The 25,906-nt window shown below is 38.2% G+C and overlaps 1 protein-coding gene across 3 annotated transcripts in view; it reads right to left on the bottom strand.

Annotated features, from left to right (window-relative positions):
• Positions 1-276: 276 nt before the first annotated feature.
• LOC134491460 (kelch domain-containing protein 3-like) overlaps positions 277-25,906 on the bottom strand; it is a 56,708-nt gene continuing 31,078 nt past the window's right edge. For 2 of the 3 annotated variants that reach the window (XM_063295231.1, XM_063295233.1), the window contains 8 exons: positions 25,312-25,397; positions 23,972-24,056; positions 15,075-15,120; positions 12,056-12,146; positions 9,317-9,417; positions 7,802-7,886; positions 6,163-6,267; positions 277-551 (listed from right to left, as the gene is read on the bottom strand). In XM_063295231.1, coding sequence (XP_063151301.1) covers positions 447-551; positions 6,163-6,267; positions 7,802-7,886; positions 9,317-9,417; positions 12,056-12,146; positions 15,075-15,120; positions 23,972-24,056; positions 25,312-25,397 — 704 coding nt within the window. In that variant the 3' untranslated portion in view covers positions 277-446. Of the gene's footprint in view, positions 552-6,120; positions 6,268-7,801; positions 7,887-9,316; positions 9,418-12,055; positions 12,147-15,074; positions 15,121-23,971; positions 24,057-25,311; positions 25,398-25,906 lie in introns of all 3 variants that reach the window. The other variant, XM_063295232.1, reaches the window with a different exon arrangement.

The raw sequence follows: 25,906 nt of genomic DNA, 5'->3' as shown, positions 1-25,906 counted from the left end.
GATCATCAGAAATGTGGTTATTAAATAATAATAATATATTCATTAAACATGTTTAAAAGAATCAGGGGAGCCAAGGTGGAAACCATGACTGAACTATTGAAGTCCCACCCCCTTTTAAGTGTGCCACACATGCCTCTGGCCTTGTGAACAGGAACACATGACCCAAACTTTTACAGAATACGTAAGCGGCATTTCAGTATATTTATTCTACTCATTATTTAATACCTCAGGCACTCTCTTCTACATATCTGTTTCTTAAAAATGGCATCAAAAATGTATTTAAAGCAAGTGGGAATTTAATTGAACCAGCATTCTAGGGTTGAATGAACCTCAGCAAGATCGAGCTTTAATGGGTAGTGTAGCAGGATCCTTGTTCCAGGATACAGAAGAGCTCATCTGTTTGAGCAGTGCTGTGTTGTGTGATCAGGTTTTATTCAGCAAATGGTTCACATTCCTTTGAATTGCTGCATTACAGAAAATAACTGCTGATTGCACTGTTGAACAGTTTGCTGTTCATCTCTCAGCCTTTCCTGATCTTGAAGAATTGCTTCCTGTGGGAGAAAAATCAGAAAACATACTTAGATTAAAATTCTGAACCAAAGAAATAAACTGCAAAGCATTAAAATAACCATCCATTTCTTCCAGACCCTTTCCATAAAGTCCTTTGTTTCCAGAATTTGAGCAGGAGTTACACAATCTTCATGAGCAAATTACTGTTTTGGGTAAGTAAAGTACACACTTTAAAATCTCTAATCACCCTGTCCAGAGGGAAATAGAATCACATGAAGACTTTCTTTGGAAAAAAATGACTGCATTGTGTTAAGCTATGACTCATTTAACCATGATTTGTTACATAAACTATAATTTATTTGACACATGGTGATGGGCAACTTCCAAACTCCTTTTCTGTGACCTTCTTTGGACTACTGCCTTTATTTTGTGCTAGTAGGAAAACAAAATGCATGAAAATTGTACTTTTGATGCCATGAAGTAGGCTTAACAATTTAAGTACCCGGGGAAAAAAAAACTATGGGAAAAAATTCACAGATCTGCCATATGTTTGCCACAGCTTTCTCCATTTGCATCAGTGTTCCATCCTCACCCTCCACTCCCAACTCTAGTACAGACTCTGGATACCAAAAGATTGCCTATTTCCTACATTAAGCCGTTAATTATCAATTAATTAATTATTATTAATTATATAGTTAATATTATACAAATGTAGCTAATTTTATTCGATAAAGCATGATTAAACAAACCATGAATTGACAGGTATCAGTTTTCCTGAGAAATCCAAAGCATGATTCAGTGCCACAACACCAAGAAATAAATCAAGTGCTGAGGCACATTGAATCTATCACATATTGAGGAGGTATAGGGCCAGTCTGGTGTAGTAGTTAAGGCACCAGGCTAGAAAGTGGGAGACTGTGAGTTCTAGTCCTGCCTTAGGCACAAAGCCAGCTGGGTGACTTTGGGCCAGTCCCTCTCTCTCAGCCCTAGGAAGCAGGCAGTGGCAAAACCCTTCTGAAATCTTGCCAAGAAAATTGCAGGGACTTGTCCAGGCAGTTGCCAGGAATCAACACTGACTCAAAGGGACAAAAAAAAGAAAAGAAAGAAAAGAAAAGAAAAAAAATTGATGAGGTACTCCTTACAGTATTTGCTAATCGTCTGTGGCTTAACCAGGGACAAACTGCATGCAGTACAACACTGAGCCCATAGGATGAAAGGTGGGAGGACTCAACCCCCAATCCTCTGGCTTTCACACATCCTGGTTCCCCTTCCTGCCTTGGCATATCTTCTTGATAGTTACTACAGCCCCCGCCTATCTTCTTGGGGGATGCCTTTATCTGGTGTCCTCAATATCAGTGAGCAAATGAGAGCAGAGCCCCACAGCTTATGGCCTTACTAGTGAGTAAAAACAGAAAGAAGTCCTGCCTGAGGCATGAAAGCCGGCTGGGTGACCTTGGGGCAGTCCCTCTCTCTCAGCCCAACTCACCTCAAAGGGTTGTTGTGGGGAAAATAGGAGGAAGGAGTAATAGGCATGTTCGCTGCCTTGAGTTATTTATAAAAATAATAAAGGCAGGATAGAAAATAAACAAACAAATAAATAAATACCTTCTGGCCCTTATAGCTTTGAGGCATGCAGATGGAAGAAGCAGCTCCCCTTTTTGGAAAGTTAGATCAGGGGCACAAAGTATAATTTAAAATAAGAAATTTTTTTTTTAAATGTCAAACTTCCTTTTTAATGTTAATCCCATGCAAAAGAAATTGGTGAGGGAGATAAAACTATAAAAATGTTCCATACTGCAAATAGCAGTTCTGAAAAGATCTCCCTTAGCAAATCTTAAGAAGATACTGGCTTGCACTCTGCTGTAAAGAAGTGCCTTTTTCACCAATTACACAAGATCTGGGCATGTAGGATAGAAGGCATGCATTGTCAAAGACAAGAAACAAACCTTAAATACACAGAGAACAAAAGAATAATCTTAGCAGAATGCTAACTAGACATTTATTTATGCCTGCCAAAGTAAACACTCCTTGCATTAGAAGTTACTTTCTGATTCAGTTTTCCCTGTACTTGTGTTTTGGTTTTCTGGAAATTCCAAGTTTAAATCTGAAACTGAAGGGAGATGGTTAAGTCTGCTGGTACCCAAACCCTCCGGCAATTTGCTACTGCTTTTTTCCCCAGGAGTTCTGCCTTCAGTCTTTTCCAAAGAGCTTATCTACACACCCTTCTTGTCCTGGTGCTAAAATGGCCTGCCTATCATTTGTGGAGGATGTATCCCCACAATGGACCTTCCGTCTCAGGGCCACTCTGCTTCTGGGACAGCTGAAGATGGATCTAGGGGATCTGGCAGGAAAGTGGGTTTCTCAATGAAACAAGCCCCCCACCCCATGTGAACATTCTGATTTGCCTGGAGGAGGAGCCTAAGGAAGATCAGTGACCTTCAGGGCTCCAATTGGCCCACTGCAGGATTCAGGGCCACACCCTTCCAATCCCAACCAGCCAAAGATTTCCTTCCTTCCTTCCTTCCTTCCTTCCTTCCTTCCTTCCTTCCTTCCTTCCTTCCTTCCTTCCGTCCGTCCTTCCCATTCACTGCAGTGCAGGAGGAAAGATTCTACCTAGACATCTGCTCTCCATAGAGGGGCTAGAATACATGACTTCTGGATGTTATTCCATCAGAAGATTCTACACAGAGATAATTTGCTCTCTGCAAAAGACCAAGATAGATACAATTTTTCCTGCTTACCAGCCTAATTCTATGTGAAAATATGTGAGGGTATGTCCCACTGGATACAGTGTTTCCCCTGCCCTGCAAGTATGTGTCCTGAGGATTGCAGGCCTAGGTAAGATTAAGCAATATAGGACTCGGAATAGACAATTTGGAGGTGTTCCAGAAGATTTAGACTAGAGTTTTCACAATCCCTTGTCGCTGGTTCAACTTGCTAGAGTTGATGGGAACTGAAGTTCAAAAGTTCTAGAGGAAACCAAGTTGCCTACTCATGGTAGGATCCTGTTGCAAGTTAGGTTATTACTCATCTTGGCAAGAAGTGTTTCCTGGCTGCATTCCAAAGAGACTTAATTTAGCCAGATTATGCTACTGTGCTATAGCATAACCTGCACCCTGACTAGAAATCCCACTTTGTTTAGGATATATTTATTTTAAGTCAACCAGCACTGGATTGCCTTCAGCATTTTGATGGATAAGGATTTGTAATAACAAAGAGAAAACCGATTTACAAATGGTGATAGATTTTTCTGTAATGTTAAACTATGGAATTAGTTTAATAGGCACCACAGATGTAAGGTCCTCAGTGTAGTATGCACATATACAGCGTTAGCCAAACAAAATACTTTGCCCTATCTACTGTTTCATTTAGTTAGTTGAGGCAGTGGATGGCACAAGAGGTTTTGTTTGCTTTGCATATGATTTTCCAGAAATAAATGCTCACCATGGGAATTTTTAGAACTAAAAATTGGTGATAAAAATGGATCTGTGGAGAAATAAATGCTGTTTATTGCTCCAATGAAAATCAATTGTTTACTTGAGATATTTCACAGAAAAAAAATGCATGTGCACATAACACACAGACATGCATATTCAAGACTGGAGGTTATAGCAAATTATACTCTGAAAACAATTTAATGCTGTGAATTAGATCTAGTGATGTGAGAATCATCACTGCATTTTTCTTTGGGTCACTTCCTAATGTGGGGACAAAACAAACAAACCAAAATAAGGATTTTTGAATCCTTATTTGAATCTTAAATTGAATCCCATTCTCTACCCCTCTTTAAGCTTACTTAGGTTTGTTGTTATTTTATCTTGGCAATAGTTGTCTTGAAAAAAAACGATGTCATAAGTTATACAACAAGTGTTTCTGACAGTATCATCAACAAGTGAATGTTTTTTAACCAAATGAGATTAAAATTTTAATGAAAAATTATTGCTGCTGACCTCAATTGCAGTGTCCCAGACTGGAACTTCACTAACACAAGAATGCACCCAAACACCAGGAAAATGATTAATGTAGAGATTAATGATGTCCTTGTGTGATGGAACTCTGTGGACAATAAAACTACTAGAATGGGAAGAGGAAAAGCAGGAGGGGTGACACTCACAAGGTCTATTCTGATGATTTGAGTCCTTTTGTGTGACAGCACCATGGAAGCTGTATTTTTCTGAGATGCAATAGCTGCTCAGTAGCTACATGGTAAGAAAGTACAACACAATATCTGCTGTTTTTAATACTTGGACATGAAGTCCACGCCAAAACAAAGTATCACACCTCTGGGAAAGATAGAGGGTACTAAAAAGGTCATGTGCTTTTGGGAAGAAGGGAAACAGGCCCACAGTGGGTGGGTTGATGACACAAAGTATTCAAGGCCACAGCACACCTACATGGGTGGCCCAAGGGTTCCATTTTTTAAAGTGGTGGTGGTTGTTTCTTTCTTTCTTTTTTTTAATGAAGAGCATCGAGGCTAATTTAGAGTGGCAGAAAACTTTGTTGCTGATTTGCTTGGTATTGAAATATGGTGGTGTAGCTAGAGGGGGCTCTGGAGAAGGGGAAAATGAGATTTGAGAGTTATATTAAGTTATATTAAGGCTTACGGCTGTGGGTAGCTCATCTTTACTCTAAAATGTAATAACTGTTTGTGATACATTTATATTGTTCAGATGAATAACTGATAATGTGTTTAAGTACTGGAGCAGCAAAAGTGGAAAACAGAGTTAGGGGTCACACTAGATGTGTGGGGCTACTGGATGTGTATTAACTTTTAAAATCTTTTCACTTATAAACTAGCACTGAGATCTACCTTCATAGCCTCACCTGAAGCTTTCCATAGGGCATGGTATGGTTTTAAGATCTTTTCTCCCTGCCCACCTCATGGCCCACCTCTGGAACCCAACAGGCGAAAACTACTTGAAGCCTATATAATTAAAAAAGGCTGGAATATTTTGCTCCACTCTTCCAGGCGCTGCAGTCTGGTATCCAAAATAGATCCCCCAAACTCAACTCAGTACACAAATGGAACAAATACGTAATATAATATTCCCACAGATTCAAATTGCATTTAGAATATTTATCTATTATATTTTTAGCTGTCCAATAACTGGATTAGTCTGGCTGGATTGCAAGGCTATTTTACAAGAGTGAAACCATAAAAGTGATAAAAACAATATTATTCATGAATACATTACTCAGAAAATACTATTAATATCTCTGTCTCTCTCCAATTCCCACCAGAATCTGTGGTTCATACTGAAACAAAGCTCTTTTTAACGTAGGAGTGCACACTAGAACTTCCATAGGAACAGAGACTTTCTGAGTGTTTTCTTAATAGACTCTTCAGGGATACATTGGAGTTAGGCCAAAATTATTTAACCTAGAAGGTACTCATTCGATAGTCATTGAATAGAAGGAAATTATGAGTTCTGGAAAGATAGATTATCTTAACTTCCCCAAGCTCCAGCAAATGCAATAGCTTTACCAGTTTTGGTTTTCAAACAGTGGTACTGCTATATCTTTCCTAGAGGGTATTGTTCCTAGGAGTTATTTTATGTAGAATATCAAAAGGCAGCTTAGTGGGAAAGGGATAACGAAATGTTGGGAAACTTGCCAGGCTCTACCCTTCTCCTGAATTTTGTAAATATTTACTCTCATTTTGAAGAGCTCCTTCCTCTCCTTGTCATTCTCCTCTGCTCTGGCTTTGAGCCATGCTTCATTTTGGATTTTGTGTTTTTCTAGCATCACTTGTAGCTCCTGATTTAAAGGAAAAAAAAATCTTTATAAGAAAGTTAAGAATGTTTACCACCATCTATCAACTACATAAATATACCATCTAATTCACATCAGCTCCCAAGCAATTATAACAAGTGTAAGCTACCTAAGAAGATGCAGATGTAAGTAGTGCTAAGCAAGCGCTATCCGGTTGCTTCCCCTTCCCTAACTGGCACCATTAATTTGTCTCAGAGTTTTGCTCTGGTCAAAGGCAGGAGGCCCAAGATCTTACAAAAGACCCAAGAGTGACCTATCCAAGCAGCTGTGACCCAAGACTGTTAAAACATCCTCTTGTCTCCCCATTTGCATGACTGATTATTGGATTGTAGCAAGACAATGGCAGATATAGAAAAAGTGTATTTGTGTTTGATATGTCTAGCAGATTCTTTGACACTTAAGGATCAATATTGCCTAGCAATAGCCATTCCCCAGTTCAGACACTGAATTCTGGTCCTTCCATTATCTATAATATGACCTTTTAAAGTTTATGTTTTCCTTTATTAATATGTGTTTTTGTAATTTTAATTTCATATTAAAATATTTGTAAATTCAGCTTTTCTCTATCTTTCTGGTGTTTTCTATCTGAGGTCTCTTGGGTTTGCTTTCTATCGGCCTTTAAAATCTTCCTTCTCTTCCTTCCTTGCAACAAGAGGTGCTTGAACTTAAAGAATTAGGAATTCAGTGACTGATGATGAGATAAAGGCAATGGGAGGATGTATCCATGTCAAATGATAAGTGGAACATCTTTGTGCTGGGACAAGGAGGCTGTATGGACGGACTCAAACTTCCCTTTCCCTTTCCCGCCAGGGGAGAACATGGCAACCAATAACCCTCTTCTTACATCACCTTCCAGTACATGTAGGACAACTTAAGCAGCCCAGCTCTGCAAAGGAAACATGACTCTTTCCCCTTTTTCCTGGCTCTTTCCCTCTTCTGTTGAGAAATCCTCATTTTTCCCTTTCTCCCACAGGAACATCTTCTTTCTACTTTATTCTCCATTCCCAAGTGAAGTGGGATCTGTGCAAAAGGTGCTCACTCACAGAGTAGGTATGTTTTTATGAATGCTGCGTGTTGTAAATTTCCCGCCTTCTTTGCTGTTACAAGAAACCTTAAACTTTTTTCCAGCTCTTTGATGTGGCAAGAAGCTTTTGCATCTTTTTTCCTTCTATTTACCTGCTTAGAGCTGAATACTCTGCAGACTCCATACCTTTCTTTGAGCTTGCTGTACGTCTTACTCTCACTGAACTGAGTGTATCAGATTCCCCATGGATTATTAATTGCTTAAGACTTCTGTATGACTGCTAATTGTAATTATTAAATGTCAAGTGATTATTTGTTTGCCTTGAATGCTATTAACTCCAAAAATGATGCAATACATTGCATTGATTGGTTATTAAGTATAGTTTTATTTTGGGGCTCTCAGAAGGCATTAGCTTGTTTAAGGTCTTGAGATGACTGGCAATGAAGAAGGCCCCAGTTTGCAACACAAGTATTACTGGAAAGAACCCAACCCTACCTTCTGCTGGTTTTTCAGGTTTTCTTCATAATGATCTTTTTCATGCTGAAAAGCCTTCGTTGCCTGAGCCAGTTCAGCTTTTACCCTGAAGTGATACATCCAAGAAAATAAGGATTGAACTTTTTTAAAGAAAACAAAACAAGCAAACCTAAACAAATATATGACCAGAATAGATAAATAGAAATAGCTAAATACATACATTCACACACATAAGTAATTGAAAAAAAAGCACCATGAAACTATATTGCTATGGTTTGAGGTGATTAAACAGACACACACAAACACATACACTTTCCCATTGTTGGGAAAAAAAATCTCCAGCAAGAACATCAGAGATACAGCCTATAGATAATTAAGAAGGGAATTCTCATTCTTTCTCTCTCTCTCCCTCCCCCTCTCTTCCCCCCCTCTCCATTCAATCGTGTCTGAGTCTCAGAGACTTCCTGGACAAGTCCCTGCAGTTTTCTTGGCAAGATTTTTCAGAAGGGGTTTGCCATTGCCTTCTTCCTAGGGCTGAGAGAGAGTGACTGGCCCAAGGTCACTCAGCTGGCTTTGTGACTCAGGCAGGACTAGAACTCCCATTCTCCCGGTTTCTAACTCAGTGCCTTAACCACTACACCAAACTGGCTCTTATTGATTTATTGATTTATCATATTTATATAGCTGCCCATCTCACATAAAAGTGACTCTGGGAGGCATACAGCAATTTACTGGAACATTATTTTAACTTCTTTTTTTCACCAGTCTAATTAAAATCTAAAATAACTTCAAAATCTGGTCTGGATTGGGAAATATATCCTGGAGAAGACAATGACAAACTGTTTTGATATTGTTCTCCAGAAAAGAACACGGATCTGTCCATATAATTACCAGGAGTTGAGAATGTTTTGAAGGAAAGTTTACCTTGACCAGGGCTCTCCATTTCCAGTAGGGTGGGTGATGGGGGGGGTGTCAAAAAAAGTCAAGAGGGTGGCCAAGACCGCACAATTGAAGCCCTGTCCCTTTTTACATGTGCCCTCTTTTTTGCAACGCACATAAAAAGGGAGGGGCATTTGACTGTGCAACTAAGGTAATTATGTTGACTTTTTTGACACTGCCTCCACCCCTGTGCATGCAAGTGACTTTTACCTTTTTTACTGTCAATAAATAACGATATTGTATATATGGGGCTTTAATCCAAAGAAGCCTCTAGTGGAGAATACTCCTCTTCTCCCCTAGGGGAGCTGATGGTTTTCCTGTTTTGCTTGAGGGGTTGTTTCTGTACAAATCAAATCCGCCATAAAAAAATTATGTCAATAAGAATCATCAGTATTTTATGCTTCATTTTTGATTCTGGGACACTGAAAGTCATAGTTAATATGAAGATGAAACAATTTTATTTGCAGTCAGATTGTAGTATGTTTTGAAATAGTAAGAACTATGCTTATGAATTTTTACAGGGATAAGTACAACCTTCTGATATTTGAGGAAATGATTCTGTTTGGTTGAGTAAACTGAAGATCGAAAAATACTTACATGTTAAGTTTTTGAAATTCAGAATTCAATAAACCAAAGGCCTTTGTAATCATGTTCATTGCTTGGCTACACATTGAATGGAAATCCTGGAGCTGTTCTATCTACATAGAAAATCATTAGTGAACAGTGCTTGAACTTCTATCAAAGATAAAAGAAAATATTTATAATAATTAACATATCCATTACTGACATATAGTGTCTTTTAAAAATTAGTCAAGTTTTTTTCATAGCATATTTTACTACTTGGCCTGGTAGTGGCGGGTGGGTGGGATGACGGTGATGATAGAATTGTTACAATTTCAATTTGGAACTAAAGTGTTCCATAATCTTGCTTTTTCATTAACTCCAGACATGATAAATTAGCAATTGTACTGATAAAGGCATCTTACTTTTGTATCTGGTTCTCAAATAGTATGATACAGCTTGGAGTAGGAGTTGAGGAAATACTTTACATTTATTTGGTTAATAAAATTATTAATAATAGTCATAATGAAATGTAATTACTTTATTCTTTTACAGTATAATGCCTGCTGTTTAACAGCCGTTTCTCAACATTCAGTGCTAATTAATTCATTTGCCAAGGAGTATATCATGAAGACAAATATGTAATTGCTAGTTTAATAGCTAACTACAGAGTAATTAATCTGCTAAGTAAAGATGATACTGAGGTAATCTGGGAAATCTTTATAAGCAAATGATTTAAAGAACATTTAAATGGGTCCCCCCAGCAAACAGTTTACTCTGAAATGACTTGCAATGTTTTCAGGCAGCATCTGCAGGAGACCATGTATGTAGGTCAAATGCTAGATAGGCAAAAAGAAATACATAAAACAGACCTTGCACTATTCATCAAGCAGTTCAGCTGCAGCTGCATTCAAAATAATTCACAACATTTAACATTTTATTTGTTTATTACCCTTCACACTGATCCATTATCTCTAGTTAGGCACATAGGCAACATTCATCCCCCCAAACCAATGTTTGGACCTCTATCACAGGGCGTATGCAAGAAAAATCAGCAGAGTCTAATGAAAGTCCCTCTACGCAACCCTTGGATTTATTTATCTATTAAAAATAACTGCATATTCCTTTTCATCCAAACTGATTACAAGGCTACTTAGAATAATACAACGTTTTTGTACTAACTTAACTTTTAGAGGCCATATCAACTGGAAAGTTAGCAGGGGAAAGTTATAGAAGGAAAAACGAGTTTTACAGGAGCTACCATTGCTGATGTGAGGCACCAGGGTATGGATTTCTTGGAAATTCAAGTGTTGCTCTGTAAGCAAATGCAGTGAATGTAATATACTATCCACTGTGTTTAAGCAGGGAGCAGAAGGTGTACACGAATAGGAATTGTACAAATCTGGATGTCCAAGATGTTAGGCAGATGACCCATATTTTTCAGCCTACGAAGGCTCCAAATATCCCTCTCCCCCAACAACATGATGAGCAAATGATCAGTATTTTGCTGTTTGTATTGATGGAGAGTAATGGAAAATATAGGGGCTACAGCTGGAAGTGCCTCTTTTCCTAGAGAAAGACACAAAAAATGCTTTTGGCCAGAGAATCAATTCCTTTCCTCCACCTTCAGGGCAGATTTAAGATTGCCATTAGTCTATGCTACTTCTTCTCTCTTCCCCATTTTTCCCCATCTCATCTAGAATATACTGAAGCTAATAACTTGCCTTTTCCCCAGGGATTCCCGTTACAACTGTACTGACCACAACCTGCATTAAATTCTGCAGCACTTGTAACCACAGCAACTGCCCATCTTTCCAAAGTTTTAAAAGCAGTCAGAAGAACAACATCTGGAATAAGGCGGGAAAAGGACAAGTTTGGGTGTGGATCTTAGGAATCATGAGTCAGGCAGATACCACAATGATAGGATAAAATACTCAGGCAGACTGCCTCCTTTCGCTTCTTCATGGCACAGTTTCCACTACCTTAATGCTTCACAAAATAGAAGAGTAACGTACAGATTTACCAAAGGGGCATTTTGAAAACACTTGCCCTTGTGGTTATTTAATACATTCTCCTGTGTAGGTAAGCCCAGGGAATGGGAAAACAAAACAAACAAATATAACCTTTCCCATTTTGGTCCCAAAGGCAGAAATCAAACCTTCTGAGGTGGCAAAAGTACCATAAATGTCCATGGTTCCATTAATCTGTCACCTGAGTTAGATTATCTTTCTATACCCCAGAACTGAGTAACCACGGGAGAATTGCTGGAGCGGGAGTGATGTTTTTTATGTCAGAGTTGTAGCTCAGTGTAGAGCAAATGTTTCCAGCTTTAATCTTGGCCTTGCTAATCAGTGCTAGAAAAATTCCCACCAGGCAGTGTCAACAATATTGATCGAGGTGAATCAATGGTCCAAAACCAGTATTAGGCAAGAACCTATATTCCTGAGCATGGATCTGTGCAGAGGAAAACAAACAAACAAACAAAAAAAAGTCCTTAGCAAGGAGGGATTTCTTGTGGCAAAAAACAAACAAACAAACCTTGGAAAACCAATACAGGAGAAATTCTGGACAAATGTGTATATTTTGCTGGGTTTACAGTATTCAGATACACCCAAGGCATACCTTTGGGGCATAAAACGTATCCTGCCACTCTGTAAGAGTTTAACTGAGAGATTAACAACCTTGTTTGGGTTCTTCTTCTTTTTATTATTCTGTCTAGTAACTGCAATGTTCTAATAAAACATGTGAGCTAGGTAACTGAAGGAAGCCACTTACTGGAGCTGAAGGTGGTGCAGAAACTGATGCAGGCAGCAAAGAATATTCTGTCAATTCATATTTCACCCTAGGAATTTTGGTGGGTGTGAACCTGTACGTCAAGCATAGCATATTAAAAGCAAATTTAAGTTAAACTTACATGAGTCACAGTAGATGTTCATTAGAGAATTATATGTTCCCCATTTTACTAACCATATGCACAGTATATAACTTAGTGTTGGATTTTGGAAATGTAACTGTTTGAGAGAATAGTAAACTGTAGTGCATGTGCTGTCTGTATACAGGCAAAAACTCCTTTGAATTGCACTCAACTCCTAGTAACTGATGAATGTATGTAATTTTCTTGACAACAAAATGGATATGCTTAAGCAAAAAAACTTTTTCCAGGAAGTTTTTGGGGGATTCTCCAATTTAGTCTGCAAATTTCCTGGTAGTCTTTCATCTAAGTACTAAATAGGTACAACTTGCATAGCTTTTCAAAGTAAGCCAGGATTGGCTGGAGGCTGCTATCTAGCTGAAGAACTGAGAAGTAATCCATATTTTCAATATATATATATATATATATATATATACATACATACATACATACATACATACACACACACACATACACACACACACACACACACACACACATACATACACATATACATATATACATACATACATACACATACACACACATACATACATACATACATACATATACTGTCCTAACAGCCAGGAAACACGCTGAGACAAGGAACGGGTCTCTAATGTTTATTGCTAGTACATAACAGGAATCCTAACAAACTGAAGAAGCGTGGGAAAACCCAGACATATAAACCCCAAAAGATCTGTGTCTCTTTGAATGGCTGACCAATTCCTCAGTGCTACGCATGCGCTTGACAGTCTGGATGGGAGCCCCCTGCTCGCCATCCTTACTCATGACATATACACACACAATACACACACACACAATACACACACACACACACAATACACACACACACACACACACAATACACACATACTGGAATGGTAGGTAGATATTTTTCAACTTTCCAGTCTTGGGTTGAGAGAGGGACTAATCCAAAGTCACCAAGCTGACTTCTGTGCCAAAGGGTGGACTAGAACTTGGTTTCCCTACTCCTGTTCCAACATCTTAACCACACAACTACGCTGGCACTTTCTCTCATTGAGGAATGATAAAATCCACTCTTTCCTAACCTCAGTCCTTAGCTTCTCTTCTTGAGTTCTGCCTCCAGTCTGAAAGGGACCTAACTTTGTCTATCTTCAGCAGAGGGAGAAGCTAGGGGTATATACCTTTTGTGTAGGTGATGAAGAGCATCTCTCTCTTATAGGAATACCTACTGTGAATTTCTGCAGTCTGGAGAGGAAATACACATTTTTTCTAAGCCTGCTAGCTGGCAAGGATGCTACGTTCACAACAGCTTTATAGGTTAATAATAAAATTGTGCCCCATGACCAACTTTCAACCAGTGCAGATCTTTCAGGATAGGCATTATGTGAAACCTACATTTACATCCATTAGCAGCAGCTGTTGCATATTGCACTGGTTGTAACTTCCTGACACTTTTCAAGCATAATCACAGATAGTGTTTGCTCCAATTCTCAAGAGGCATGAATTGGTTATTTCATGGTTTCACATGAGCAAGACCTTCATTCTAAGGCTGCTCCCTTTGGGCTACTCCACTTATGAACTAAGTTTAGGTAAACCTGGTCATTAACTTTGTTTCATATATTTAATTTGATTATTACCCCTATAACCCCCATCACAAGAGGTGCCAAATTTGCTAATGTCACGTGAGCCTGAGTTGTCTGCTGTATGAACACAGTTCTTTGGAAGTATATTCTGTAACAATAATCCTTATTAAGAGCATCAATTAAAAATAGTCTATGAATCTACCAAAATTATGGTACTCTGTTAAGGCAGTGCTTAGTTTATAAATTATAGTTTGCTTGTGAATTCTATCTTGACAGTACTGGATGTTCCAGATTTATTTTTAAAATTATTGTATAGATGTTGTGTGATATTTTACTTTACTATCTGTCTTTTTGCTTTTTTGAAGGGTGAGTTCAGTAGCACTGATGCTTCAGCACCTCACAGCCTACTGACCACAGCGCCTCTGTCTTTCACTCTGCCTGCCCTGTTCTTCTTCCTTCTGACATTGTTCCAACACAGTATTTTGCTTGCTGATACTTTGCGTAATAGGATGCAGCTAGCAAGGTGCTAAGCTGTGTCCATCCCTCTCCATGTATTGCCTTAAATAAACTTTCTTTCCTATTAAATCTGCATCACTAATCCATGCTCAGGCTAGATTTGGGCTGCCAGGAATACTCATGAACACAAATTTGCTTTCTCCAACCATTTTATTATTATTTTCAGGGATTTTCCCTGATTTTTAGATATGCTATGCAGTAAACTGTCATTATCATCAATAGCTTTGAAGGATGGGCTAAATAACTGTAAAATGAATAAACAGTTGTAGGAATATGAAGTAGTGGTGGGTAATTAATTCATTTGGATCCAGGCCATCTTGAATTTGAAACACCTGTTATGAAACAGCCAATTTCCAGTATGAAATAGCTGTTCTGGACTAGAATCAGCTGTATTTGAACTGGAAATGGGTTGTTTTGAGATCAAAAGAGGATGTTTCAAATTGCAAAGCAGTTCAGCCTGAAATGCCTCGGATATCCTACTTTGAAGCATGGTATAAAAAAATGCAGCACTAGCTCACACGTATCTACGTAGAAGTAACCAACGCTAAGTTCAGTGGCACTTACTAATAGACGAATGTGCAGAGAATTACATCCTAAAGCATGGGAAGGAAGAAGCTTGTTAAGAATAAACTCAAAATATTTTATTGTTAGCATACTGCAGAGATTTTCTGAGAATTGCATACACATGCATATTACCCATCAGTTGGTGCTAAAAGAAAAAAATAGCCTTTCCATTTTATTTCTTTCTCTCTGAGAAACAGTAGGAAGTAAAAAAAGGATGTCAGAAAAAAAATACCTGTTTATTCCTTGGATTCCCAGTTCTGAAAAAATCTCTTTCATAACTAGAATTTTAAAAAAGAATAGAAATATATTTTAGCTAATGAATATGATTTAGTTAAAACAGAAATTATTAAGGTCTGTTGGAGTCTTTAAGGTATACTGTAAGGGTGATGAAAAATGGATACCACACATACATAAGCTATATTGAGTGGCTCAAATATGATTTTATTTAAGGTCTTCATTTGGAGGTGTGTCTGTGTTTGAAACACCAAACTTGTCCTTTAAGTAGGGTTCTAACTTTCATTAAATGGTAAGATTAAAGAATGTTGAACATTTTTCCACTCTGCCCAAATATTTCTTTGAGGAAGAGTTTGCTCTAGAGGCACTGCCCTGTTGGCATTTGTTTCAAATGTTGAATGTGGCAACACTGGAATGAATGAGTGAATTCACAGATGCTTTGGGAAAACTTGCTTTTGAAGGATGGCATACAAATCTTTAAAGAAATAAAATAATATTCATTAATATTTTGCAGCATCTCATGGTTTCAGTAATACTATTCCATATAGTGCTGTAGAAATAAGAGAAGTGGGAAGCAGTAAGAAGTTTCTGTGCATTTGTTTAGGAGAAGGAAAAATAAAGCCCTTCTTTCAGGTAAATGCATATGTATGGAAGATTGACAGCCAGTGGGAGCATCTGTGGGGGGAGGGGATGCAAGGGGACAAAAAACAAAACGTGCATCACAATATCATGTCGCAATCTCTGCCCCTTTTATTCATGAGTCATGACTGCACACATATTGATAAGGAACAGAGTTTTTGTTGTAACTTCATGATGCGGGTTTTGTCGTCTTGACTAAAACTTCAGCTTGCTGTGGATGCTTTCCTGAATAATTATTATGTGGGTAGATTTTACTCTCTTAATAATCTTAGGAAAACTTTCTCTAAGCCATCTTTTTTTAAAATATAAAGTTAACCCCTCTCTTCCTTTCCTCTTTTTCTTCTCTCTAGTTGCAAAGAAACATTAGACAAGATCAGGCAATGGAGGTCCTTAAGCTAAGGATCCTTGATATAGAATTGCAGTCAGAATATAGTAAACTCTCACTTGGGGTACAATTAGGCCATAGCAATGCACATTTCCACACAGCATTGTACTTAGACCAATTTACAAACCATAAATGTTGGTGAGCATCTATCTATCTATCTATCTATCTATCTATCTATCTATCTATCTATCTATCTATCTATCTATCTATCTATCTATCTTAGATATCTCCATTCAATCATGTCCAATTCTCAGAGACTGCTGGACAAGTCCCTGCAGTTTTCTTGGCAGGGTTTTTCAGAAGTGGTTTGCAGTTGCTCCTTCCTAGGGCTGAGAGAGGGTGGCTGGCCCAAGGTCACCCAGCTGGCTTTCATGCCTAAGGCAGGACTAGAACTCACAGTCTCCTGGTTTCTAGCCTGGTGCCTTAACCACTACACCAAACTGGCTCTTGAGCATTTATTTTACTATAGTTCAATATTATACCATCAGTAGAGCTGGAGGGAAAATTTCATAAAACTCTGCCCTTGTAAAGATGGTAATACTGAAACAGAAAGTCATATTCTGTTATATTGTAATTTCTATCAAGACATATGATCTTAATGCCTCTTCTAACTCCATTTCTGGGATGGACTGAAGACTTTTATGTGCAATTTTTACTAGCAGATAAGGACCTCAGGTAATTCCTGCCATTGCAAAGTTTGTTTTTGTAGCTTGTAAAACTCATATATTGCTGATAGTAAAATAGTAAGCATGTTTGTATATTTTTTGTCTTGTATGCCTTATTTTATTTTATATGTTGTTTTGTAGCTCTACTCTGTATGTTTATAAAGTTTTATTTCATCTGGGTCGCTGACCTGTAATAAAGAATTTGTGAAACAGTAGACATTTTATTCTTCTTTTCTAAATCATGAGAACAAGAAAAGCTATTCATCTCTGCCTTTTAATAAGATACTCTCTCCTCTTCTTTTTTTAAAGACCACCATATGCTCCCTTTTCCCCAGTATTTCAAATCAACAGAAAAGTTGATTTGACCTCTAGGTACTTATAGAACCACCTCCTCCAGATTCAACCAACCTCTCTAGTTCATTTTTCCTGATTAGAAATTTTGAAGTTGTGTGATCCACAAGAGATGAATTTAGTGGGGATTTAAGAGCAGTGATTTTCTTTGTGGAATAATCTCCAACTGGAGATTGTTGGTGACAACTCAGGCATCTTTTCCAAAAGACATCAAGAAGAATAATTTTGCATGGCCTTGGATGTTGAGGCTCCCCAGTGTTGGGTTGGTGCCATCATGTGTTGTTGTTGTTGATATTTTATATAATTTTGATTCTTGCTTTTGGATAAGGCTGTCTTTGTAACTGTTTCCATTTTTAATATTTTTATTAAAGTAAAATACCATGATTTTGGTGGTTTATAAATGGAAAGAATAAAAAACACATTGTTCTGCTGCTATATTCCAGGTCTGTGTCTTCCCTCTTTATTGCTCTCTGGTTATAAATAACTTTGCAGACAGCGGGATGTGGGGACAGTAGACATGTTTTCAGCTGCCAGCTCTGTTTCCTAGTTGATTCTAAGTGGATATGAATGAAAGAGAGAAGGAAGGAGGAGGACAGGTAATTAAGAAGGCTTACGGAAAAATTCCAGAGTTTATATTCTTCAAAGGAGGATTGGAAGAAGGGGGAAGAAGAAATAGTTACTTAACTCTGTTTCACTTGTTACATCACATTGTTACAGCAATTGTACTTAACAGCACAGTTATGAAGGTTTGCATCTGATAAATATCCTGTTAAAGGGCTGGATCCCTCTGCGTGGAGGAGAAATGTGAAGGAGAGAAAGGAATGCTATGAAATCTGGTCTGTGGGATGAGATTATTTTCACTTTGGCCGTAATAAACAAACAAAGATGACATCATTAATTAAGTATCCAAAACACTGGAATAACGAAGCAGAAGTGATAGGAATACTGCAGGCTGGTGTGTCATATAGAATGTAGGTGAGCCAGATGTTATATTAAGCAAAATTGTTTCATAGATTGACTTCAGAACATGAGACTTTAAAAAATAAAAATTAAGAATACTTGACAACACTTTCTTAGAGTAAGCTATGGGCTTTTCTTAAAAGGAGGAGGTTCAGAGAAGTAATATCACTAGAGAGGAGTAGCTTCTTTAAAATGTTAAAGCAGATTAGAGCAGTGTGTAATAACTTGCAAGCAGATACTGCTAGGGAAAGATGCTCATTGGGCAAATTCTTCAAGGCAATTTTACAAACAAGACCCACAAACCACATATAATAGAGAACGGTGAGAATTCCTTCATAACCTCTAAAACATAATTGGGCAACCTCTGAATATGTGCAAAACACACATATTTTAACATTTAACAACCTATCTATAATCAAGACAGTTTCTTAAGTCTGAAAAGGTTGAACTAAAAGTATTCTGTACCCTATGCGCTAATTTATTCACTACTCTATAGAAGTGAAATGTCTTCTTTAAGAAAGTATATTTTGAGTAGTATTATCGGCTTTCAGGACTGCTGTAAATTAAAACTTATGCCTTGAGGAAAAGCTCAAATGAGTGTAGATTATTTGCATATTTATATATAATGATAACATCACAGTGCACAAATTTTTCCTAATTTAGTATGAAATATCTTCCAATATTCTTAGTACAATAAAATGGGTAACTTTTTGAGCTTCTATTGTATAAAATCCTACTGACTAAAATGATCAAAGACTCTATAATAGATTTTAAAACTCATCTCCATCTATTATTAATCATTTCTATAGCATTTTTCCTGGTCAAAGTGCTTTTCTAAAATTACTGTATTCATCACATTTCGGCAAAATTTTCTGTGATAATTTATTATTCTTCATTTATACAGAAGCAAAGAGTTGCCCAATGAACAGTAATTTGTGTCCCTCCCTCACTCTGATACTAAAGATACTGGAGATGATCTGACAATGCTTTCATGACATGAACAAATTATCATGGAAGAATTAAATTGATCCTGTACCTAAATTGGTCCCAAAACACAACACAGCTGGGTATCAAACAATACTGTGCAGACTCAAGATGGATGGAGGTCAAGACTCAGGCTATAGAACTTTTGAATTTGGGGTCTTGAGAAGAGATTTGGCTGCTGCTATTTGCAACTACAAAGTTTAGTCAACAATGGAATTTGTACAGTTGTACATGTAAGAAAGGTAGTAAAATATGCTTATGCTACATAATAGTGATATATTCAATCTTATCTTTCTACCATATGTGTAACATTTAAACTCAAGTCATAATATTTAAATGGTGACAGATGTGGGGAGTGGAAATACATTTTCAAAGTATCTTTGCAAATCTTTTTTTCTCCCCCGCAGATGACAACAGAGACTGCCACAGAGAAAAAGGGTTAATTTCCATTCTTCTGCCCATGTGATCCTCATTCTAACTGTTCTCCTTCACCAGTTGTTATCTGTTTCTTTAGAAAACAATACACATATTAGACCTGAGTGTGACAATGTTGTTTTAGAACAGTCTTCTACATTGGCAAGCTTGGAGAGTTATTCTCCAACAGATCTGGAGATTAACAGATTGGAGAAGGCTATACAGTTCTAGAAAAACCAATGCCTTCTCTCTTTGAGGACTTTTCTGTCTATAATAATAACTGGTTTTGAAGCCTGTGCCTTCTTATTGCCACAAGGCAATGTTTGCCATGCCCACATTCTTTTTGCAGGCTAAGCTGCCTTTTATCTGACTGTTTCTCTGGCTGTGGCTCTTCTCCCTGTCTCCCAAGGTCATTCCCACATCCCCCCACAACTACCAGCTCAGGTGGGAGTAGAACCATTGCTATACCATGCTCCCAGTTCCCAATTTTTACAGGTGGTCCAGAAGGGTACTGTGGCTGACTGTATTGTAAACTACTGAGAAATCTAGGGGGGCAAGGATGGTCAAACTACTTCCATCCAAGCCTCACCATAGGTCATCCATGAGAGTGACCAATGTGGTTTCATCCCATGCCCAGATCTGAATCTAGACTGCCAAATATCCAGATAATCCATATCGTCTAGTCTTCTGCAAATGCAGTTCCACCAGTTTCTCCATAACCTAGGACTGTAGTTTTGTTGGATTCATACCTGGTCTTTTGTGGAATGGGTAAACCAGTGCCTTTTTAAGGGCCTCTGGCATCTTCACTTCCCTCAAAGAGGCATTTTTTTACAGTTTGAATCCAGCTGTTAGTCCCCTTTCTGGCTACTTTTATTTGCAAGATGGGTCAGGGGTCCAGTCCACAAGTGGTGGAGCCAAGATTGCAGAGGACTCTGTCCACTTCCTTTGGATCCATAGACTCAAAAGCCTCCCTGGTTACACCAAAGATACCACTTCTGTAATCTGAATACAGTCTGCCCATCTGGCTTCCAACTCAGAGTGAATGTGAGCAATTTTGTGAAATGTTTGACCAGATGATCACAACTTACAGTGATTGGATCTTCTAGTCCATCTTTCCCCTTAAAGATCCAGGACACTTTGAACAGTGCAGTTGTCTGATATTCTGCAAATGCAATAAGAGTGGAGAAGTATGTTTCACCACCTTTATTCCCACAGAGGAGGTTTACATCTGGTCACATTCACATCTTGTTTTTTGTCAGTGCCACTCTAGGTGCCTTTAAAACTGCTTCATTTCCTAGAGTTCCTCAGTAAATCAAGGAGCTGTGTGGGATAAGCAAATGAAGAGAGGCTGCTTAGGAGCAATCCTGTTGGGTGCCCTGGTTGCCTCTGTATTCCAGAGGTCAGCAAGGTGCCCATCAGAATTGCTGTCCATATCACTGGCAAACTCCCCAAGTGCCATCAGGAAGCCTGCTGAATCCATTGGTGTCCTGGTGTAGCCTACCTTAATGGACTCCTCCTCCCTGCAGAGGTTGGTAGCTGGAGTTAATCCCATCATCACAAGGAAGTGATCTGTCTGTGACCATGGACTCACAGAAAAACAATCCAGATCTGTATCATTACATATTTGCTCTGAAGTAATGCCAAATCCAACATGTGGACAGTTATGTGAATCAGATTGGTGATGACCTGGGACAAGCCCATGGTTGCCATGGCGGCCATGAATTCCCAAGCCACCTCAGATCCCAGGGAGGCATCAGCCCTATAAGGTACACCAGGCTAAAAAAAAGTATCTCCAGGACTACTTTTATTGTAACAGGTATAGTAACAGAATCTTGCAAGTCTGCATGTGCTTCCCACACCCTCCCTTTAACTTTGTGTGACCTAGGGAGGAGCCTGTCTGAGGTGTTTTCTCAAGTCAGTTTCTTGGAATGGGCTCAATTCCACTTATCTGACTGTTGCCTTGGGAGCAGCTCTTCCTTCCTTCTTCAAGGCCATTCCCAAGGATGGGGTTTGAAATCACCTGGCATTAGCAGACTGGGCAAATCTACAACCATCCCTTCAGTAAGATGGAACAGCTGGGTGAGGGGTGCTGCCACATAGCTGAGAGGACGGTACAGTAGCAGCACCCTCGACTTGTACCTTTGGACAAGTCCTCATATCTGGACACTTACAGAACAGCATTCTTAGCAATAGCTAGAGTCTCCTGGTAAACAATTGCCCCAGAATCTGCTCTGCCCTGCCCTGGGGTCAGCCCTGAGTCAAAGCATGAAACCTGGCTGGACAGATATCTGCAAGGAGAACATAACCCTTTCAGCCAGCCATTCTGAGTGATACATGCCAGATTCATCCTTTTGTCTACAATTAAATCATGGATGAGCTGGTTTTATTATAGACATCTGGCATTCAGTAGCATCACCCTGGGCCCAGAGCACTCAGCAATCTGGTCGCCTGACTTCCAAGTTGAGACAGGGTGGAGGAGGCAGGCAGGCAGAAATTGAGATTAGAACCAGTGTTTTAATTCCTCTTCCTTGGAACAGCTCCCCCCCGCCCCCCATCTTGTCATATTTTCCTTTGCCAATCACTACTGTTATTCTGCCCTCCATTTTTATCCCCTCCAAATTAATTTTTTCCCCACTATCTCAGACAGCTGTTGGTCACACTACTCAACTCAATAAATAACAACCCTTCTTTTCCCAATTCCAGCCACACAATGGCCATCTTATCTTTTCAAACTACCCATGCCACCAACCATATACTGGATTTACCCAGTGGAAACCTCTTTAGGACCTGACCAGTCTCACCCAGCTTTGCCACTGTCACTACCATTGGCACATGGTGGCTGCCTCCATCCCCCATCCCACACCCTGTTGCAGTCTCTCTAGGCTATGCAGACTTGCCCCCCAATTGCTCAAGCTCTTTGGCAGGCTTCTGGGATCCAAGTCAGTCTGCAATCAGAACTGGGCCTGATCTTCAGACTCAGAGGGAAGGTCTTCTACTTTACCATTTATAACTATTTTCAGCCTAGCCTTTGCCATTGTTAATTGTGTAGCTGTTGTTAGCTTTTATTTTTGTGGTGGGTCCAGCCAATTCTCACTAACACTCTAACTGGCAGCAGCAACTCACACTTACACAAGCACTGGGCACCAGTTTAGGCCAGTAAATTAAATGTGGTAAGTCAGAAGTGAGTGGAAAGTGTAGAAGAGTCTGGAGGATGCAAAGTCTTCCTTCCCATCTATGTCTATTGGAAAATATGTCCATGAAAGATTGGAAAAGAGCCATCTGTCCCCCCACTGAATTATTTCCAGTGTCCTTAGTTAGAAGCAAAGATGAAGCCAATTCTTCCTGTCATTCTAGAAAAGAGAAGAACCTGTATAATTTCCCCACTATATTATAAAAGTATAAATAACAACAACAATTTCAGGTTTTCACACAAGCCTAAAAAATGGTACAGCAGCTTCGAAAAGCTGCTGGGTTGGCCTCTGGCACATTCTGAAGCACCCCTTCCAATCATCTTAAAAACAGTCATAGTCCTACTAGGAGTAATGGTGTTTGTAGATGAACATATCTGAAGGATGGAGAAGGATGAGGAAGACTATTAAACACACATTAAACTGGAATTAAGTTCCATTTAATTAAATAAGACTTAATTCTAGGTTTCTACACTCATATAAATACAATTCCATAGAATCCAATCAGAAATATACTGAATAGGACTGTGCTTATTATAAGTGTAGAAATCTAGAATACCTGGTGGGCCCTATTGGTAATTTACCCAGTTGGATATAGCAGCGTATGGATGCATTACCAAAGTGGCATAGTTAAAATTATAAGGGTATGTGGTAAAATGCTTACAGTATTGGGCTAGGATTGATTACTATCCAGACTTGATTGCTATCTCTCAATCTAAGCTTCTCACAAAGAAGTTATGATGATAAGGACCTTGAAATCTTGGCAAGGAACTTGGAATTTAGTTTAATTTTCATCATTAAAGACAGTGAGACCTATTTGGATGCTACTGAAAAAGAAATTAAAATTTAATTCTGTTTCATGAAAATTGATTTCTAGAACAATTCTTATTTAAGGGTGGGGGCATATGTACGTGTGTGTGTGTGTCTATACACAGTATGTGTGTGTGTATATATGCATATATAAATGGGCTGAGAATGTCTTAGATCAGCTTATAACTCATTGTATAGTTAAGACGTCTGACAGATTTCAAAAATAATGCAACCTGCTTAAAACTGCTGAAAGACAATATTCAATTAAATCATTTATTTTGTTCCCAGTTTGGATCAGATGCAATGGCAGCCTTGGAAATGCCTATTGTTTTAATATTAGATAAACTATTTTTAGAGGCTAAACCAGCAATTCACTTTTAATAATAATTGAACTAAAATGTAAAGATAAATGCAGATAATTCACAGAAATCTGGACTAAAGTATTTGAGCTCTAAATAATAATAAATACAATTAATGAATATCTTTTAAATAAACTTACAAGGTTGTCTGTCTGAAGGATTTATCAGTTTCATTCCCATAAGGTCATTGAATTCTTTTCCATTAATTCCACCGAAAATATAGAGCTACAAATGCAATCATGTAAGAATCCTAATAAATAGTTCACTTAAAGTGCATTAAAAAGCAATGAACACAAATCACATTTAGGGAAATATTTGTATCATAGAATTTCCTTTCTTTTCCTTTTTAAAAAAGATTTTGGACACTCCTTTCCTAATGTGTATTTCTTAGAGAGATTGTATATCTACAGGACAAATTGTGCAGTTTCTACTCTTTTGAAATCAGAAACAGGAAGGAAGGAAGGAAGGAAGGAAGGAAGGAAGGAAAGGAGGGAGGAAGGGAAGAATGAAGGAAGGATCCATGGTTTGGAATGAAATTGGGCCATCATGGGTCAAATATTTTTATCAGGTGTTCCTTTCAAGGTGGCCAGATTCTTGTTAAATATTAGACATGTGTGGAGATCACACACTCACTCTGGAGAATCCTGAGAGCAGTTAATGTTCCAGTTTTTTGGCTCCAAAGCAAATTTGACCTGTTTATCTTCTTTTTTCACAACTTTCAGTGAAAATGATGAGGCCTTGTTTAAGGCTTCCCTTTTGAAGCTGACACTAGAAAACTAAGGAGCTCATGCAGGTCTTTATATTTTAAATGGTAAATTGGCTCCATGCCAGGAAATCTGAATAGACCAGGTTTCTCCTGTCTTAAAAAAATACTGGTTTATATATTTTAAAATTGTCTAGACTGCCCTTCAGTTTGGCTTACAAAAGTTCAAAATCCAATCTCAAAGCATAATCTAAAAATACAGTTGTACAAACAATCATGATTTCTAATCAGTAAACGTTAAACAACAGCAGGATTAAAGTAAGTTAAAGGGGTTCATTACACAGATGGAAATTGCTAAACTATTAAGATGTTTAAAGTTTTAGGAGAATAAGCCTTTGCTGGGGGATCCCACTGGGGGAGGACAGTCTAGAGTGGACAAAGCTCACTCCTGAGCAGTCGTTGGATGACATAGGAGATGCTCTTTGGGTTAATGTTGAAAATGATCTAGTCACCCCTAATCTCTTTACAAGCTTAGTATATTCATTGTGATCTATTGGCCTATGCTTACTACTCTTTTAAAATTAAGGAGACAGGACAGCTTCCCCAACCAGGTTTTTTTTTGCCTAAAAGCCATGTTGTTTAAGAATGCTATGAATTTAAATTCAACATGTATTGGAAGTACAGGCCAGAGAGATACTCTATGACAGATACTGGACTGGGACAAGTTCAAACAGACCAAGGATGGCAGCTTCTCACTTTAAAATTATTTTTACTTACTTGATTATGGAGTATAAATGCAACATGATTCCCTCTGCAAGTTGGGGGGATCCCTATGTAAAGTGGCTTCTTCCATTTCATCCAAGCTATATAACATATCATAAATATTTTAAATGCTAATAATATTAATGCAAATTCATTGGCAATACTGAAAAAAAAGCTTTTGCAGAAGATTACAGTTACAATCAATATTCTAAATGTGAAAAATGACTGAATATTTAAGGCTTTTTATATAATAGCAAGATATATCACAGAAAGAGCTCTAATTAAAAAAGCTCTGAAACAACTATATAAAAAATACTAAGCTAATCATTCCACTGACTAGCAAGAACAAAGGCAAATAAAAATACATTCTTTTAAAGAGATTGTTGGGGTTTGTTAATTCAAAATTACTAAAACCAATCTACTATCTCAAATCAAAGATATACTGTGACAATATTTATTTATTTATTTTTATTATTCAAATTTTGTTACCTCACATCTCCCCCAAAGGAGGGACTCTTTTGGAATATTGGAGTCAGATAGATTAATGTGAAACAAGGAGGAAAAGAATAAGGGGTCAGGATCAGACAATGCAAGCAAATGACTTTGATTC

Source organism: Candoia aspera, chromosome 2, assembly GCF_035149785.1.
Source record: "Candoia aspera isolate rCanAsp1 chromosome 2, rCanAsp1.hap2, whole genome shotgun sequence".
In the NCBI taxonomy this organism is placed as follows: Eukaryota; Metazoa; Chordata; class Lepidosauria; order Squamata; family Boidae; genus Candoia; species Candoia aspera.
Note: the sequence above shows the minus strand (reverse complement) of the source record. Positions and strands in the feature narration are given on the sequence as shown.